General features: G+C 49.1%; 6 protein-coding genes across 6 annotated transcripts; 2 read left to right on the top strand and 4 right to left on the bottom strand.

The window, feature by feature from the left end:
• Positions 1 to 63: 63 nt before the first annotated feature.
• MAA_08641 (sulfatase domain protein) lies at positions 64 to 2,598 on the top strand (the record flags this gene model as incomplete). Its single annotated transcript, XM_007826639.2, has 1 exon — positions 64 to 2,598. One exon carries the CDS (start codon positions 64 to 66, stop codon positions 2,596 to 2,598), a length of 2,535 nt encoding a protein of 844 aa, XP_007824830.2.
• A 3,451-nt stretch (positions 2,599 to 6,049) lies between these two features.
• On the bottom strand, positions 6,050 to 7,305 carry MAA_11036 (MFS multidrug transporter; the record flags this gene model as incomplete). The annotated part of the gene is made up of 2 exons (XM_011413002.1): positions 6,050 to 7,174; positions 7,270 to 7,305. 2 exons carry the CDS (start codon positions 7,303 to 7,305, stop codon positions 6,050 to 6,052), a joined length of 1,161 nt encoding a protein of 386 aa, XP_011411304.1.
• Positions 7,306 to 11,102: 3,797 nt separating this feature from the next.
• On the top strand, positions 11,103 to 11,870 carry MAA_08640 (uncharacterized protein; the record flags this gene model as incomplete). The annotated part of the gene is made up of 1 exon (XM_007826638.1): positions 11,103 to 11,870. The coding sequence occupies one exon, from the start codon at positions 11,103 to 11,105 to the stop codon at positions 11,868 to 11,870; it is 768 nt and encodes a 255-aa protein (XP_007824829.1).
• A 223-nt stretch (positions 11,871 to 12,093) lies between these two features.
• MAA_08639 (Carbamoyl-phosphate synthetase, large subunit, ATP-binding protein) lies at positions 12,094 to 14,090 on the bottom strand (the record flags this gene model as incomplete). The annotated part of the gene is made up of 2 exons (XM_007826637.1): positions 12,094 to 13,996; positions 14,050 to 14,090. 2 exons carry the CDS (start codon positions 14,088 to 14,090, stop codon positions 12,094 to 12,096), a joined length of 1,944 nt encoding a protein of 647 aa, XP_007824828.1.
• Positions 14,091 to 14,511: 421 nt separating this feature from the next.
• Positions 14,512 to 16,335, bottom strand: MAA_08638 (methylmalonyl-CoA decarboxylase, alpha subunit; the record flags this gene model as incomplete). The annotated part of the gene is made up of 3 exons (XM_007826636.1): positions 14,512 to 15,002; positions 15,081 to 15,663; positions 15,724 to 16,335. The coding sequence occupies 3 exons, from the start codon at positions 16,333 to 16,335 to the stop codon at positions 14,512 to 14,514; spliced, it is 1,686 nt and encodes a 561-aa protein (XP_007824827.1).
• A 424-nt stretch (positions 16,336 to 16,759) lies between these two features.
• On the bottom strand, positions 16,760 to 19,216 carry MAA_08637 (uncharacterized protein; the record flags this gene model as incomplete). The annotated part of the gene is made up of 6 exons (XM_007826635.2): positions 16,760 to 17,180; positions 17,287 to 17,469; positions 17,526 to 18,133; positions 18,229 to 18,309; positions 18,362 to 18,971; positions 19,176 to 19,216. 6 exons carry the CDS (start codon positions 19,214 to 19,216, stop codon positions 16,760 to 16,762), a joined length of 1,944 nt encoding a protein of 647 aa, XP_007824826.2.
• Between the last annotated feature and the right edge of the window lie 56 nt (positions 19,217 to 19,272).

Raw genomic sequence — 19,272 nt, 5'->3', positions numbered from 1 at the left:
TGTCCTACTGCCTCCCACGCAGCTCGTTTTGGTTGTCGAAGATGTTTTTGTAGTCCTCGCGGCATGTTGTCCATCATTGCAGCCCCCTTCTGCCGACTCATGGATGCAAGATTCGTATTCTCGATTGCAGCTACTTCGGTGTTGATCACCAAATGCCTCCACATACACGTCCATTTACAAGCTCTCACGTCGACCGAACTCTCCAAGTGGTCACTCAGTTTCTTTGCACAAGACACAGCGATTTTGCTTTTGCTGAGGCTACTTCTTGATTCAGAGCCATTCACCCGCACTACGGGCCGCAAGGTTCGCTTTCTGCTATTCACCATTGCTTCAATCACCACGTCGATACAACTAGCAATTGCAACGATCAACACGACTTTTTTCCTCGTCATTGGGTCAGAGCCTCGTTGGCGAAATGTCGGCATAGTCGCAGATTCGTCATCGTGGTCAACATTTGCCGAGGGCCTCCCAACCTGCCTGATGGCATTCGCAGGCCTTGTATTTACATCATTCATGCTTATGGGCATTCCTTATTTCTTCGCCAGCATGGCGCTCGACATTATCAAGACTCTTGCAGCCGCGATTTTTAGTAGGTTGAAAAGCTGTGGTCGAGTTTCAGTCAGCTCAAAATATGGAAAACTTGCTCGAGATGAGGAAGAGCTCTACGAGTTGGAGCACAGGGACACTATGCAAAGGCCTAGAAAACATAAAAGTCGGCTTTCCTGGCTCTTGTATATTACGACTGGCGTATATCTCATAGCGCAGGCTATTACGTTTATTTTGAGGCCCAATGAACACGCCTTCGTCTTTTTATCGTGGACTTCGATTGCCCTTCCCATCGCCGACATTCTCAGCACCAACTCGCCGCTGACACTGTTACTACCGGTATATGATCTCGATATAACGGAGAAATGGGATGGGAAAACGGCATTGGGAGAACCCAGTCGGTGGGCTTGGCTGCCAAACACTGACGACCCTCCGTCGGGTTTCAGTGACTGGTATGAGCCGGACCAAACACACTACAGCTCGGCTTTGGACCCATTAAACCAAACCAACTTTGAGGGTGATCTGCTTCCGTCCCTACATGGGAAGCTCGGTGACGTTAATATCCGACATGTTGTGATTATTCTACTAGAGAGCACTCGCCAGGATGTATTCCCCTTTAAGAAGGATGGGTATATGTGGAAGAAGCTTGAGGAAACTTGGGACAACCAAACAATACCAAGCGACGTGCAAGAGCGACTTGCAACTCTGACAAAAACCGCCAACTTTATTACGGGCGACTATAACGACGGCTTTGACCATCCTGAGACGAGGCGCCGTGGTGGTATCCATGCGATCCACGGCACCCCGTCTGCGACATACACACTGAAAAGTTGTGCGGGAACACTTTGTGGCATCAGCCCACTAGCAGTTGATGGCAATCAGGAATATTATAGCCATATTTACCAGCCATGTCTCCCACACATCTTCAAGCTCTTTAACGACATGGACCACACCTCGGCCCACAGCCCTGTAAATCGACAGTATACTGAATACAGTTGGAACAACTCTTTCCTCATGTCAGTGACTGGCCAATTTGACAGCCAGTATGAGTTGATGGAGGGCATCGGCTACACAGACGATGAGCTTATCGACGTGGAATACTTGGAGAGTGACAGAGCCATTTTCCCTCCCCCCGACCGGTCATATGTGAACTACATGGGCTGGGAAGAGGAAGCTCTCGACGAGTATATCGTTGACGCATTTAGAGCAGCAAGGGAGAATAACACACGACTGTTTCTCACTCACCTCACTAGCACGGCGCACTACCCATACGAAATTCCCGAGACCGCAACATACGTTGCCCTTACACCAGAGGGTAGTGGTAATTGGGCGTATGACATGTCCATGTATCTCAACGCTGTGGGCTACGTCGACCGTTGGGTTGGTAGAGTCCTGGAGATCATCGAAGAGCAAGATGCCACCAACGAAACACTCGTCGTATTTGTCGGCGATCACGGTGTCCCCCTAGCAGAGACGGGCGGAATATCACCATGGGGAGTCCCAAACATTGGAGGGTTCCGGGTGCCCCTCGCCTTCTCTCACCCCAATTTACCCACCATTGAGATCCAGGAATCGGTCACGGCCATGTCTGTCGTACCAACTATACTGGATTTGCTCATCGAAACTGGCTCACTCTCGTCGTCGGAACTGCAGGCCGCGCATGATCTTCTACGAAACTACGAGGGCCAGTCGCTTATCCGATCACTCAAGGCACCGGGCATGGCTTCAGAACAGCGATGGCAGTTCACAGCTGTAAGCCCTGGTGGTCAAGGAGTCTCGGTGCGTAGCATGGATGAGCCTCGCTGGCGCTTAGTAGTTCCTCTAATTGAAGACTTGGAGTGGTGGTTCAGTGATCTTGATAAGGATCCACATGAGGAGGATCCTACCGGATCCTTTGGCTTTGCGAAACTATTACAAACTGTGGAAGAGAAGCATGGTATAGAGGCCGCCAAGTGGGCTGAAGAAGCGGCTTTTGTGACACGGTGGTGGGTGACAGAAAACCACGAGAGATGGCGGTATAATCCTGAATGGAAAGATAATGCACGAGGGTAAAGCGTGAATACATCGCAATAGAAATATGAGTGTTTCCATTTATCTGGGACAGGGCCTGCTCATGTCAATTCCTATAAATTGCCACTAGCCAAACCGCTTGCACCAAATTACGAGGTAAAACTCCTTGGATGATGATGTCTGCTGCCTCCGCCAGATGCTTTCTCTGGAATGCGCTGAGACCGAGATCCGGGGAGGCAAGACTTCCCGTGTATCAGTAAATCTTGTTGTTTGGGAGCTGGCCATCCGTACGCAGATGCTGGTCGTCTGTTGAGGTTGCAATGCAGAGTACCTTGTTTGCTGCTGATGATTGTGACAGGCGCCGAAGTAGACATCCCCATAGAAAGCACGTGGACCCGGCGAATAGGATTTCAAGCTTTTTCGCTTTCGCTGCTTTAAATAGGGAGTTGTGGCAAACAGCGAGAGACGGTCGACCTAATGCAGCAGAGATTTCGACACAGCTACCTCCCCCTCCCAGTTAAATTCCCGATCAACCTCATCCTCTTACTCCTGTTTTCGTTCAAGGATATGTCGGGCCCTTTTTCGGGCGAAACTTGTTCCCGTAATAGTCGAAGCTCGCCCTGACGCGTTGACTGTCGTTCTCTACTGGCCTGGCCCAGTAGATAATGCAGTTTCACACCTCCGAGGCAAAGTACCGTTGGGAAGCAGACGTCCAGATGACCTTTGTCGCCGGTGCAGTGAAACCGTTGGCCCACGTCTAGAAGAAACTTGTTCGAAGTCTCCTCTGACGAATCCAAGTCCCCCAACAAGAGCCCAGCCAGAGCCACCGATACAGATTTCACCGGTATGATTTACAGGCAGATGCAGGCGAGGAGGACCCAGAATTCGTACGGAATAATTTGGAAGCGCTTTACCGACAGCGTATCTGGCCCCCGCTGGCTAGAGTGCAAATCGTCTATGCCAAGCACCAGTTGACATGTCAAAGCCGTAGGCCCTTAGGATTCCCTAACCGTGTGTAAACTTGAGTTTAGGGATACATAAACGGCACCAACGTGGAGGATAGCCATTGTGTCACGTATTGCATAGCGTGATGCAGCCGCCTCGTACTCAGAGAATCCTAGACTCAGCAATTAAAAAAACGTATTGTAGGCGTCTGACTCCGCCATTTGGGACATTGGTGCCCTTCGGATTACATCCAGTGTACCGTCAAACTCTTTTCCCGGTTTAGTATTGAGGCTGGAAAATATCATGTGTTTCCCAGATTGGATGACTTCTCAGTTTCAAACGACCCGGCAGTTGGTCTGCTGTCGGTAGAGGAGGCATCTTTTTTGTGAAGTATCGTCAATGGTCATCCTTAGAGTTGGCACTACTAAGAGAAACACTCGAAATGTTGGGATGGATTTTCTCTGAGATGACATGGACTAGAGACTCTATGCCAGTCATTGCACTTGATTCAATGATCTGAAAACCCTCTACGGTCGCGTCCATTTTTGGAGTTGTCTTGCCATCAAGGTTTAGTAGTCATCTGAAGATAAATCACATCACAGCGAGGGCTGACGTATTTTGCTTCAACAACTGTACGACCGAGTTTCTGTCAATTAAACCAGACACAATAAATTAACTTCTGTTGGACTACTTGCTACTCCCGGCTCAACGCACGCGTGAGCCGGAAACTGCTGTTCCCTACTGCAAGGGACGAACACAGTATCGTACCGATAAACGCGACGAATTGACTGCATTTGTTACAAAGAAGCCTGGGATAATATAATGATCTAGCGAGTATATTCACAACTGACTAGATCATTGTTCTAAATATTCAAGGTTGGGGAAGAAGAAGAAGAATAAACAAACGAAAAGCCTGTGAAGCTCTTCACTTCCTGAGCTCGCTACTGCTAATATTTATTGGTAGATTTCGCCCGGCCAAGCACGCCGGGGCAGCAGTGAGAGTGCAAGTCGAGTCACCACCGGGCCTAGCCCGTCATATCAACGACCTTGCTCATTGCAAATACCTCTAATCGCGAAGTTGGGTTGCGACTTGCGCGGGCGTTCTTTCTGCCACCAGATCTGCTATGAAGTTGACTTCTTTCGCACAGTGCCTCCAAAGGTTGCCCTCATTTGTCGGTTGTTCCTCCTCCTCGATTTGAAGGCTTTCATCCTTGAAAACAGATGTGTTCAATGTTTGTAACTAGCCATGTCTCTTTATTAGTACTCTGCATATTCTCTTGCATAACTTATATATCGAGGGGGTACGAACTGTCTTATAACACAGGAAAATCCCGAAATACCGATTATATGACATAATTGTAGGTATCATGTCATTGTTGTCCAGGGGTTCTGCAACTTCCAGCTCAATCGTTTGGGGAATTCTAGCCTCAATCTTCCTAGCAGAAGCCAGACAGCAAAGGGCCGCAATGATAGCGAGATGCTTCATAATGTAAAGGTAATAGTCAAGAAGCGAGAATAAGCAGTATTGTATAGTTGAGAAAAGTAAATTACTGCGAGAATCTTGAGGCTTTTCATAGTATTTATATCTAGTTAACTTGCTACAGTCATGCAATTTGTAGAAGCGTGGCTAAGCTTTTGCTTCATTCTGCTGGAATCATACGATTGCAATATGTCAATACCAGTAGCAAGTTTAATACAGGGGACAGGTGCGCCGACATGTGCTTCTGCCGAGATCATGGGCCAACTGGGTAAATTGTCTTTCAGATCGCAACGAATTATACTCCAATGTCTCTTAAGCGGTCCCTTGCAATTTAATAACCCAGCCGCAAAGTCTAACCGGCCGGCCATGCCAACCCGACGTCCACTGCTATTCCAGAATTATGCCGAACTGCCGATATTCCGCTCACCAGCCTGTCCCTGTTATATGTCTGCGCCACCAAAAGTGGAGGCCTCGTACAAATGGAGACCGTAATGTACTGTCTGGTCACATAGAGCCATTGATCGGCAGCCGCTCAGATATTCATTGACGCGACAGTTCAACGGTCCAATCTTCAATAGTAAGCGTCCAAGTCTTGGATTTTATTACGCACTTTATGCAACTGCCCAGTCCGAGCTGCCTACCCTGCTAGCCAACCTGCAGCATCACCCATGGCCATGTGCCAAGCTGTGATGAACCAGGGCCTTGTAAAAAAGTCTGTGGGCGTGCGCAATACTGGACGAAGGACGGCCGAGCAACGTCGAAAGTTGACGTCCGGCTGTATCTCCGACACAAGTGGAGTCTGTGTCTTGGGCTGTGCTAGACGAAATACTCCTAGATCATGCCGCCGTGAATCTCGCGCGAGTCTAGTATAAATGTTTTGCTATAGTTAGGTGAGATACATTTTATGACAAGACCTTGGCAGGCGTGGAGAACAACTCAATTTATCCACGAACAGCCTTTCGTATTATAGGTCTTCTATTATATAAGAAGTCGGTGAGAGCCTTAGGCCCCAGGCCTCGTTATATCAAGCCGGGTTTCACCATGTGCCTTATTTTGCCCGTAGCCGACTTAGACCGCGCTTGAAGCTTTGGTAGAACCGCATCTGAGCTGCCATTCTTCAATCCTTTCAGACTCGCATGCTTTACATGTGACTCGCCAAGTTCCAATACTTTTGTTGACATAGACCAGCGCGGCAGACAGTTTATCCCAATCAATTGGTTTGGATGCCCGAAGGCCCGAAGCCGACCAACACTTCTCGTTTCCCCTCAGTTGATCTTCAGCACCGTAAGTATCTTTATACGGTCCATTTGAAATAATATAAAATGCCTCCAGCGAGGCTATCCTGTCTTTTGGAATGTCCTGCGCTGTAACCCATGTTTCAGTAGCCCACGTCGGCATAGCTTGACACTCTGGCTGGTTGTTTTCGTTTGGCTCAGCCGAAGTTATTACAGCACCGAGATACCATGCGGCCATTTCCGTAGCCCAATCCTCATCACTGCTCCTAGGCATACCGAGACCTCCTTTCCGGATTATTTTTGCAGCCTTGTCAATGTCTTGTTGCTCAACCTTGCCGCCATCTTGTAATCTTTGTTGGAGTTGGTCTCGAAATGTAATTAAATCCTGTGTTGCCTCCTCGAGATCCAACGTCTTTCTGCTAAGCTCGTCACAAATTTGGAGCAGATCGCTTTGTTGATTAGTCTTGGTCGGATTTCCACAATCCTCAAAGAGTTGAATAAGCGAGTTTCGCATCTCGTTTTCTTCTTGAACAGCTTGCTGCTCATTATGCCCGTGGAGTCGCTGGCACGCCTCATCCACAGCGCTCTTATGTCGTTGTTCTCCTCTCAAATAGCAAATTATTCTCAACTTGAGCTTGTTGCCAAAAATTTCAGGTACTTGCTCCCCTCCAATTTTCTTTTGGACAGACGTTATTGAATCATCAAATGCCTTTGCAGCACGTCCGATTGGGCTATCCCACTCCTTGAGTTTATCCAAAGAAGATTTCGAGAGAGGAAGCAAGATGTCGATTATTACTAACGATCGTGTTTGTTTATACGCAGAGACTTTTTGAAGTTTTAGCAAAGCTTCTGCAGCAAGCTCTGGGAGACGCTTTTCGGCTCGCCTAAACTTGTCGTTTGCTTGTTCCCAGTCAGGGATAATTTGGCTCTCCTTTTTATATTGTCGACGTAGAATTGACTATTACCTCCCATCAGTTTAAATTTTATACTCCCCCAACTTTGCAACGTTGAAATCAAAAACAAAGAGTTATTATTCAAGAAGCACGCACTTACATTAGGCTGCAATCGAGTTGTACGTGCTTTCGGCATGTTTTTGGGGGCTTTTAAAATAGTCTTTGGGCTTTGAAGGAGTTCCTTATCCCTCTTGCCAGACCCGCAAACGCTTTCTTGTGATCCCCATAGCTTTTGGCTCCTGATATTCTTTGTAATTGCGCCGAGAGCCCGGGTGCCTTGAGACAGCTTCTCATAAACGCAAGAGCTTTGCGACGCACTACCCCAACTGATAGAGATGGCAGTGCTTAGTCCTATTAGAGCTAATAGGTAAACTAATGAAGTTCTCATATTTGTATCTCGGGGTTGTAGTGGAATGCTAATGTAAATTAAGGCGAACTGTCATTATTTGGGAGACAAATTAGGAGGGGAAAAAAACCACAAAACCGGGGAACGAGAAGGAAGCTGTCCTTATCCGTTTCTATATGACACACGGTATCTTATATAAGAGACAAGTCACGATTTCTGAGTATGTGGGCAGCCTGGTAAGTAACTTGGTATCTCTGTAATATGTTAGGCATTCTCTGCCGCTCCTTGGCAGAGTCGTCGTACTTACCAAATCCGTCCAGGAGGTCGAAAAAAGCCTTGACAGCCAAACTACCCTTGCCGCAGCGCCGACACGACCTCTAGTGTGCGTAGTAAAGTTCACAAAAGAAATTTATTGCCAGGGCTAAAAGTAATAAGAGAACTGGAGGAGGCTATATCTGCGCGGCTACGGTTTCCTCCTGCTGTTGGTGTGCGACTCATTAATCCTGGGCTATAGCAGGGCTGGTATCTCTCTTACAGCTTTAATTTACGGCCCCGTGTGTTGAACAAATCTGGTGGAGTAAAAAGAAGACCGTTGTGGGCTACATATGTATCCCGTCCTGCCATGGGCCGGTGAGTAGAAGGAACTGTTGACGGGCAAGAGTTAATTTGACACATCCCCACACATCATATTAGTAGGCTACTATTTTGGCACTAGCCTCGCTCCTATGCCTGCATGTGAGGATTGCATCTGTGCATCCATGTCCTATTTACTACGTTGAATCGCGGTAAAGAGTCCGCTACTTAGTTCGCTGCAAGCACTTATGTCTAATTTGCTCTAAAGAGTCTGACGGGATCCGGACCAGCAACATTGGCTGTAAGTGAAGTTGGGTCGGAAGGAATCTGAACCTGTCGGATAAGGTCAACTGCATTTGTTGACTGAAATACCATGTAATTACGGCGTGGCAGAAAATAAGTAGTTGTGACAGGGTGACCTGGAAGTCTTCCAAACTTGGGATAAATGACACGCCCCCTTTTCCAAGAATACAGAGAATAGGTAAAACAAAAAAACGCCTCAGCAAGAAGATTAGTAAACAATAAGCCTTGCATAACGTGAAAGGAGGGGAAATTCTCAACTGGTAATCCAACCTATGGAGACAAGATGAATAAAAGAGGGAACGAGCGTGCCGCTATGGAGAATCTTATCCAGGAGGAGACCTTAGCCTTAACTCACAATGTTACTACGGGAGAGCCAGAAGAGCCATCAAGCAGCAACTGAAAATTCAATGTTGACCCAATCGCATTCTTGTACAATAATAGCACAAAAGAGAACACACTAGAAGCAGTTATATAGTATGTGGACCCTACGAAAATATGGCGTGTTTATAACAAGATGCTACGATAATGACATCTAGCTGATCACGACTATACGAAAGGACTATTATTGCAGCTTCATCCTTTACAGTAGTCAAGTTCACATATCTAAGAGAGAGAAAATACAAAACCCCGATAGCAAGATGTGAGAAACAGCCGTGGCCAACTCGAAACGTCTTAAATCTCTTCCAACAGCACAGCAGATTACATTTATGCAACTCAGATGCCACTACAGAGCCATCTTGCACAGATACCGGTCCCTTCATAAAGACGTTCGCCTAAAATCATGTTTGCTGTACAGCACACTCTCTCTTCTCTCCTCATTTTTATCTCCTTCCTTCTTCCAGCACTCAGTACCCATGTACCAACCCAGTCAGAACTACCAGAAGAGTTAGCCTGCTTTGCCAAGGTAGCTCACCATTTTCTCGGCTATGATTACCAGCTCACACGATTGATGGGCGTAGTCTCTATTCAAGGATTGATTAAACTTGATAGTATTTTTTCTTCTTTCCAGAGCCGTTTATCATCTATACCCCCCGGAAACGTCACTATTCAACAAGTCAGCGGGTTTCCATTCTTTAATCATATTTAAATAGCGGGTGAAGTTGTTCAATCGAGCAATAAGGGATTGGGAAAAATCAGTCATCCGGTCCAATTTCAGAGCAAGGCAACCTACTACACTATACCTGCTCATGTTTTTTTCAATGACGCAGAATACTACCAAATTCCCTTCTTCAACTCTCGCTTCGACTACCTAAAGCTGGATGGTTACCGTCATGCAGCGGATACTGCCGCCACCCCCCAAAATCGAATCGCTGCTTTATCAAAGGCAGCTATTGACAGGAAAACAGAAGAATTGCTGGATATGCGCAAGTCGATTGCGGTGTGAGAAGATGTCAAGGTGAAGTCGGTTATTGAAGGTGTTAACGCGGGCCCAAGTCATGCACCAGATATGACACCCAACAACTAGATGCATCTATGTGTGAGAGCTATAAGATGGAATTCAATACAATCAAGTTGAATTCCGATAGAAGGCGACAGCAATTCATTCGCTGCTGTGCTAGGTGGCACTATAAGAAACATTATTTCTCCTCCAATTTTGCTTGCTGGGTGGAAATGTGAATATTTCACTGTTGTGTAAGTTATCCCGTATTACGCTATTATATATAATTTGTGGCCGGTGCGTAGTGCGCAACGCAACATTTGAAGTTACTATTGGTTTACACCAAGCGCGGCTGCGAAAGCCTTCATGGATGCCAAGGGCAACCTGATAGGCGTAAGGTGCTGGAGACGGATAAAATGACAAAGTAGCCTTTGCCCACATATTGACTTGTATCAAAGTCGCAAGAAAAGCCAGAACAAGCCGCAAAGTAAAAGATTGTCTCTATTTGCGAAAGGATCAAATCGGGACGCATCGCCGCGGTAGTGGCTCTCAATACCTTTAAGGAGGATCAAGTCGTATTAGCCACAATCCTTGGAGACAAGAGCTAGCCAAAGTCTGCACAAGTGGTTATATTATTCCATGCTAATAGTGGACACAGGTCTACATTTGGTTGGTATCGGGGGGCTTGTCCCGTAGTACTCGACGCATTTTTGGCAAACTCGTTGCCATCTACAGTGGGTGTACAAGGATGTGATTGGAACCACCGTTACACTGGGAGCTGCTTTTTGGTGCTCCTACCAGTGACGTTGTAGTAGTGGAAGTCAATGTACAGGTTCAATTTCCAGAATAATCCATGACTCCCTTTGTATAGATGAGGGATCAAGATGCATGACAAGTTCCGCAAGAAAGTACAGAGAAAAAAAGAAGAAAATTTTTTTTCCCCCGTCAGCTTAATAGTATTGAATACAATATAATATTAGGCGCGTAAAGGATTGTGCGGATAAACGACAAATCATGCAGCTATCTGACTGAAGTTCAAGGATAGCGCATATCTGAAAGGGACGGACGGGCTCACTATAGACAGATCCTGGTATTAGGAGTTATATCAGTAATTCTGGATTAGCCCAGAGCATGACTGATTTCGTGTTAATTTAATATAAAAAGCCATTGCATGCTTGAAAGAAGAACTGGAAGAGGGGCAACGTGGTAAAACAGATTCCGGCCTGCATTGCAAGGGCATGAATGAAAAGACAGACACAATCGATAACTTGACTGGAAGTTCATGATGCACTGGATTATAATTGTCACGTTATTGCCAGCCAATTTCCTCCATATGGCTGGAGCTGGCAGCCGCAGCAGCATATTATATGTTGACGACGAACCGGCTATGACATTCCATTACACGACGGACCAGCCAGCATATGGCAACTGGATTGGCGTATGGAAAGCGGATGATGCGACCTGGCAGGAGGACGAGGCGGCCATGAAGAGGGACAGCTCCGTGGCCTGGCACTACGCACGAGGCATCGACGGCGAGGTGCGTCTGCCCATCAAAACCACCGGCAAGTACAAGGCATGCCTGTTTGCATCGTCGTCATCCACGCCTCGCACTCTCGCCGGCCCCGAGGAGTTTGAGCTGGCCAGCAACAGTCCATGCAACGTCGCCACCAACCCGTGCGAGGATGGCGAGAAGGAATGCTTTGGCAACTGCATTTCCACTGCCGACTTGTGCAATGGCGACGCGTTTGGCGTGTGTCCGTGGACCAGGCCTTCTATTTGGCAGGGCGGCGTGTGTTGCAATGGCGGTACTGACGGCACCGAAGGCGGCGACAACTGTACTCCCCAGATCCCTCCATGCAACCCAAAGTCAGGCAAGGAATGTTATGGCAAGTGCATCTCCAAGGATGACTTTTGTCACCCCGATGCGTTTGGCGTATGCCCGGCAGCCAAACCTTCTATTTGGCAGGGCGGTGTGTGCTGCAATGGCGGCACTGATGGCACTCAAGGCGGCGATAATTGTTCTCCTCAGATCCCTCCGTGCAACCCAAACTCGGGTAAGGAATGCTCCGGCAAATGTATCTCCAAGGACGCTGAATGCTGAACGTCTGTACGCGCTTATTATTTGTGATATCAAAAAAAGCCGGCTTACTATTCTGGTCAGAAGACACATGGTTCGACCACAAGGGGGTAGAATCATCTAAAGGCTCACATGCAGAATCTGTGACCCGAGCAACCGCTACAGTACAACTACTTTACTAGCTATTTATATATACTAGTATTATATCTCTTTACGACCAGGATAATCTAGTACATGTTGTTCATCTTCATAGCTTTTCTTGTATTTTATTCTCCAATTCCACTAATAGTAGACCCTCCTTTACGTCCTCTTCCTCGGCTCCCATCTCGTATACCCACCGGACCTTTCCAGCACGAGGACTTCGAACCTCCAGTTCCATCTTCATTTGCTTAATAAACGCCACCGCCTGGTTTTCCGCCACCTGATCGCCTGGCGACACCAAAACCTCTATTAACGTTCCAGAAATAGGGAGTATAATATGCTTTGGGTTCTTCGGATCACCGATTCGCCGAGACTTTGATACAGCTAGTTCGTCTGTGGAAATCGACGCCAACTGTACCTGATATGCGGTGCTCGAGGATGGGGTGGTGTATTTAATCTCTGCTACGAGAGAATTCGGGAAATTGTTTTGCAGAATTCTAGTCAGTTGAAGCCCATGTTGCTGTTGTTTTTCTCTCTGGTGTGAATTGTCCAAGGGCTCAAGATTGACAGACCAGGCAGCCCCGGGAGGGAACGTAATACTAGACGACGAGACGCTTGACGAGGTAGCAATTTCGGGGGCCGTTTGAGTTGTGGATTCAGTTCCATCGTTTCCTGCCCGTAGAATATCCTCGAGCCTGTTTCCAAGCCACTGAGTATCAAACCTGCCGGCCAGGAAGTCCTCATGGGACAGAATTCCACGTAAAAGGACAAGGTTCGTCTGAATACCAGACACTCTTGTATCTGCCAGGACCCGGCGGGCTTTCAAAACTGTATCCTTCCAGCTCGAGGCGGTAACGATGACTTTTGCCAAAAGATTATCAAACTGCGACCCAACTACAATGCCAGACTCTGGCACATGCGTGTCAACGCGGACCCCATGACCACTAGGGATATGGAAAGTATCAATCTTGCCCACGCTCAAAGAAAAGCCGTTGTGCGCATCCTCAGCGCATAACCGCAGCTGAATTGAGTGCATATTTCTTGGCGAGGGAATCAGGTCCTGCTCCAGACCGAGTTGCGCAAGTGAAAACCCTTGAGCTACCCGAAGCTGCGTTTGCACCAGGTCAACGCCGGACACAGACTCTGTAATGGTATGTTCGACTTGCAGTCGAGGGTTAATTTCGAGAAAATAAAACACGTCCTCCTTTTCGTTGACCAGGAATTCAACCGTTCCCAGCGACCGATAACGAATAGCCCTGGCCATACGCACCGCAGCACCTGCAAGCTCATCTATCAAACTACGATTTGAGAACAGCGCTGGCGCGACCTCGACGATCTTTTGAAACCTCCGTTGCACGCTGCAGTCGCGTTCCCATAGATGACACACGGCGGCGTTGGCCCCGTCCCCTATCACCTGAATTTCTACATGGTGAAACCCGTCGGTTGCTGCTTTTTCTGCAAACACACTCTTTGACGGAGACTCATTCGTGGCTGCGCGAACCGAATTCTCTAGTTCACCATCGTTTCGCACAAGTCGGATCCCTCGCCCTCCGCCGCCATCAACCGCCTTCACCATAACAGGGTAGCCCACTTGCTGAATGAATTCGCGTACACTCGCCAGATCGGCTACCGGGTGTGTCATTGCCGGTAGGACGGGTACGTGGCACTCCAAGGCCAGTTGTTTTGCTTGGAGCTTATCACCCGTGCGGGCCAAAATTTCCGGCCCAGGCCCAATCACCAAAATACCAGACTCCTCCATCTGACGGGCAAAATCGGCACTTTCACTGAGAAAGCCATATCCAGGATGAACAGCACCAATGTCATGCTCCTTTGCCAGCTTCACTAGCAATGGCATGTCAAGGTACGAAGCGGCCGAAGGCAGACGTATCGCGTGGTCTGGGCAGCCAACACTGCAGTGAAAGGCGTCATCGTCGGTGTACAATGCAAAAGTCTCAACTGGTGGTGACAATTCTCGCGCGGCCTGGATAATCCGTACAGCAATCTCTCCTCTGTGTTGGTTAGCCACTTATCCCGACCGCAGACCATCACAATGATAACATACCTGTTGGCAACCAAAAGGCGTGAGAAAAGGCGAGTCGACATGGTTGCAGTAGAGCTTCAGAGTCGTTGGCATGTCTAGACATGTTGTCCTGTAAGTTATGGGCAGACTTATTTCTGCCTTTTGTATACTTTTGAATAAAGGGCACCTCGGACCTCGGATGTGCGGATTCATCTCCCGTTTTTGGAAGCCAGTCGGATTACGTGACACTAAAATACCACGTCTACCTCGGCATGACAGAGAGATTACGTCGCATCCAAATATTCGCTTGCAACAGGACAAACACACCGACCAAAAATGGCTGCCGGTTTGCAAGCTGTAGGATTCTCGGGTTGAGTCTGGGCAAGTCATGGCGGTCTCGAGTTGCGTCATATTTTGGGTTACAGCGGGCAATTGAAATTGCTACAAAAGGATTCTCAGACAGCAAAATGTCCACGAAGAATACAAAAGTTGATAAAGAAGAAGCTAGCAAAACTTGGGCACTATTTTTCCTGCAGCCCGGTCCAACAGCCTCTGCGGCAGCAATGTCTTGTATACATGCTTGGCCCAAGCACAGCATATACTCCTCGTGTCCTTGGGGTCTACAATCTCCTCTATTCCAAACGCATTTGCCGTTCGAACAGGGTTCATCAGTCGACGATACTCATCATCCAGCTCCTTGTACCGCTCAGCCTTCTTACCCACTTTGGCTGCCTCGCCTAGTTCATGTCGGTGTGCGACTTCGATGCCTCCCTCGAGCGGGAGAGAACCCCATTGACCCGAGGGCCAGGCAACCTGCATGACGGGATCTCGCGAACTGATCATGACGCCACCTGCCACGCCGTACACGCGCCGTGTAATGACGTTGAACAGCGGCGTCGTGGTGTCAAAGTATGTCTTGGCCAGTTCGACACCCCAGCGCATCGTTGCAGCCTTTTCGGCAGCTGGGCCAATAGCATATCCGGCTGTAAGCGTTCCTGGTCAGCGTAGCGAGGACGGTGAACGCCATTGACTGCGATCAGAAGAAGGTTGACGGCATTGTAGGTGCCACTTACGGACATCGATAAACTGCAGCACCGGCAAGTTCATCACATCACACAACTTCAGTAGCCTCGTCAGCTTTTGACTGCCTGCCGCATCCAACGTTCCTCCATTCACCTCGCAGTTCAGCGAGATGATTCCCACAGGTCGCCCGCCGAGTCTTGCCACACCGCTGATTGCCGTCCGGCCCCAAAGTGGCCCAATTTCAAACCACGATTCCCGGTCAACCACGCTCAAGATGATGGTCCGCGGGTTGTACATGCGCGTCGGACGGCGAGGGATGACGCGGCGAAGGGACTCATCTGTGCGGTTCTCGGGGTCTGTGGACGGGATCACGGGCGGTGCCTCTACACCGCAGTTCGGCAGATAGCTTAGCATGGTGCGAAGCTGCTCATAGCATTCCGCCTCATCCCTGGCCATATTGTCAATAGTACCATTGGTGCAATGTATCGCCGGCCCTCCCAAGGTCTGGGGGTTCAAGTCGTCGCCAAGAGCGGCGCCTTTGACGACTTCGGGGCCGGCGTTGAAGAGCGAGCCAATGTCTGCAGCCATGACGGAAAAGTGACACGAGACTACGCGAGCCGCACCGAGCCCAATCTAGCCAGTCAAGTGTTAGCCGCCTCGTTGTTCTCAACACCATGAGTAGACGAAACAAACCGCAGGTCCCACGACCGCGCCCAGGTTGGGAATCCCTTGATTGAGCTGGTCCACAATGTGCCTAAACGCGGGCAGGCTCGGCAAGTAACTCCAGCCTTGGGTCCCAATAATGGTGACGCTGCCTCCGCCGGAACTGCCGTCCACCAGCTTGATCATGGGAAGCTTCAGAGCCAAGGCCAACTTTTCGAGGTAGATCGTCTTGCCAGCAGTGGAACCATCGAGATGGCCGCCTCGTATAGTAAAATCATCAGCCGTAAGGAGGACCTTGCGTCCCTTCAAGCGGCCCATTCCTTGGATGTTGTTGCTGGGGATGAATGATACGGGTTTATCAGTCGTCGGGCCCGTCTTCTCCCAGGTGACTGTGCCTGACAAGGAGCCAATCTCGGTGAAGCTGCCTTGGTCGAGGAGTTGTTCTAGGCGTTCCCGGACCCATAGCTTCCCGGCTTCCTTCTGACGAATGTACCCACGCCGCGAGGTGTCTGGGGTTGAGGCCATGGAGCGCAGCAGCTTCATGTCATCAAACACGTCGGAGTAGTCCACCGGCAGTTTCTGGGGGCTGAGGTGGGTAGAAACCTGGCGTATCCTCTGCGCCGCTTTGGTATTTTCTGGCATTTTGATGATTGACCGAAGTAACTATGCGTGGAATGAGAATTCCAGGAGAGAGTGGTTGTGGTTTCCTCAGTTATACACTTCACCGTTGCTGAATGGCGGGTCGTGAGGGGTCCGAGGTCCGAGGTAGAGGTTTCCAACATTCAATGTTGTAATACCAACCAAACAGACGCCTGATGCGTTACGGCCTGCTTGCATATTGTGGACCACAGGTCCGAGGTATTGGTGGCAAGTCCTGGTATCTGCAGACAAGATGCAGTCTGGTGGCTCCCGTCCATGGGCTGCAAACTGGACAGTTGATCACACCATGTAGTGTGAATGAATGCAACATGATGTATTGTCACCCTGTATCTTTCTTCCTCGGCCACGGCACCAATTAGAGACAATGGTGAAAATGTCCAGCAGCTCTCCATTGTGCAAGAGGCAACTATCTATCGGCATCTACATTGACAGTTCTGTAGCTTTCATCCAGCCAGAGAGGGAAGAAGGCTCCATCGTCCAACAGCGTATCCAGAAAGTCATCTGTAGGTGCACTCCCCTCTGCAAAAACATTGTCAACAAATGTTTCGCTCGCAGAAGCGTCTCCCATCGTCTCGGATCTAGCGTTTACTACAGACTGCATCATCTCGCTCGATGGAGCTGAGCCAGTTGCATAGCCTGGGAACATGTGTTGTACGGCTTTCAAGAATATACCACGGTGGATTGAGGCGCCGGCATATGTCTTCTGCAGCCCTTCCAGCACCAACAGGCACGCCTCCAATTTTTTAAGACCAAGCCTCCTCGGGAGGGAGCCAGGAGATTTGCAATCCAACAGATGCATTTGCATGGCGGGGATCAGGAGCGGGGGTCTAGATTACTTCTTAGCTGTGCAAACATACGGCCGCGGGCAGCATGTGCCCATCGGAAATGCAAACAGTCGAGTGAATAGGGTTCATGTATGATGGAAAGGCTCACGTCATGGGGCCTGCAAATTCAAGAAGCCCATCCCGAACGACAAGGTCCAGAATATCGTTTGTTCGTAGTGCCGCAGTACTAGCCTTTAAACAGAGCATGCGTTTCCAATCCTCTCGTTGAGCGGATGGAATGTCATCGGGACACTCTGTGGCATTATGGCGGTAAAATGTAATCAAAAGTGCTCTGTCATGGTCAGACTGACTCTTTGTGATGCCTGCAGAGCACAGCAAGGAACTCACTGATGGTGCAAGTGGATATGATGAACATAAAACGAGGCCAGGCGCGTCTGACTAGCTTCATATTGATCCGGCAAGGTACATTGCAGGATTTCATCCTCCATGACACGTATCTCTACGGATGATGCCCTGGGATCCCGTGCCTGGTGGTTCATGCTTAGCACAGTACCGAGCAGTCTACTCAGCTTGAGCAATATGATCCAGTACGTGGCCAGGCGCGGCATCTCAACCGGCACAAAGGCGGTATATGCACCTTGAGGCAAGTTTTTCAATTCTTGAATCACATCATCTACCGTTGGCATTGGGACGTCGCAGTCATCCAGGTTGATCCGCTGCGGCCTTCCCAGGCATAGACCAAGCCATCGATCGCGGAAAACGCAACTCCACCAGATTCGACGCCACAAACGTCGTTGCGGTTCACTAATGGACGACTTGTGTTCCGCCGAGTCCGGGTTCCTGTGCAAACCTAGCATCTGGCAATAATTAATGGCAATGCCGGTCCAATACCACGGTCGTACGTGCTCAAATGGCTCTGCGCTCCAAAAGCCCATTAAGAAGGAAGCTTGTAGGCGGACCACGAGATCTCTATCTCCACCATTGTTGTACATGCACTAGTTGGTGGCCGCAAGCGATTGGGTTAGATATGATGTCGATAGAAAACAAAAGATATAGGCAAAATGAATCACCGGCCTTGGAGGTTGCGTACCTTTGCTCGAGAGTACATGACAGCCTTCATATGCCGTCGAGACTTGTACCCCTCTCGTTCGAAATCATGAGACGAGATAAACTACAGACTTTTGGTCAGTCAAGCTAGGGTGAGTCCTGGAGAGCCTTTTTACATTCACCGCAACTGAAAATATGCTCCATAAAAGCAGAAGATTATATTGGCCAAGTCGTCCATTATGGTAGCAATCCCATAGTTGCTCAACCTCAATCACTGGGTAGACGGGATGCACATGGGACAAGTATACACGGAGTAAGGCGGCACAAGTATCGTTTTGGGGCAACGTAAAGACTCCCTTTGCTTTCAAGTACTCTCGATCTTCTTCTTCAAGAAACGTCTCAGTATCCGAGGGGATCAGGAAGTGTCTCGGTACTGACGAACCGACGTGTAAACCGAGGTGCTCCCCTACATAGCGGGTTAGTCTCCACTGATATTCTGCCATGGAAAGGATCTTGTTACCGGAATAAAAAGGCAGCTGTCCGACTCTCCGTGGTACTCCCAAGGCGGCTTCTGCAATTTCAATGCCACTGCGCTCCTCGTTGTATATACTGGCACTCTCGCAGTCCAAGCAAGACGCCGTTTGTTCCGCGTCACCAGCAGCGGCAACGTCTACTCTCATACTAGAGCATGGCTCGATAATAGAGATGGGGCCGGCATTGGCAAAGTTGGCTTGAGGCGCGTCTCCAGGTGGCGAGTAAAGAGCCGAGGTACGGTCTCGTTGATTTCTATCACGTTGTTACAAGTAAGCGCTCGGCTCATCTCTTGTTTCCAGGCACCAGACGGCTTCGCCTCACCTTCTTTGCCTTGGTCGTCGCGGACTGACAAGGCAATCAGTACCATCCTGGGTACAAGTGGTGCATGGCACGCCTGTGACAGATAGGCTGCAGCGCACTTTGCGCAGGCGACAACCTTGGCAGGCAATGACTGACCGATGACGGCGAATCAGCTCGGCGGGCTTTTGAGACGCCATCGTGCTTGTTGCAAAAGTGCAACCAAGCTGCTCTGAAATCCCGAGGTACTCTTGGT

Source organism: Metarhizium robertsii, assembly GCF_000187425.2.
Source record: "Metarhizium robertsii ARSEF 23 chromosome Unknown MAA_Scf_4, whole genome shotgun sequence".
In the NCBI taxonomy this organism is placed as follows: Eukaryota; Fungi; Ascomycota; class Sordariomycetes; order Hypocreales; family Clavicipitaceae; genus Metarhizium; species Metarhizium robertsii.
The sequence above is the reverse complement of the archived record's forward strand: the minus strand, read 5'-3'. Positions and strand labels throughout refer to the sequence as shown.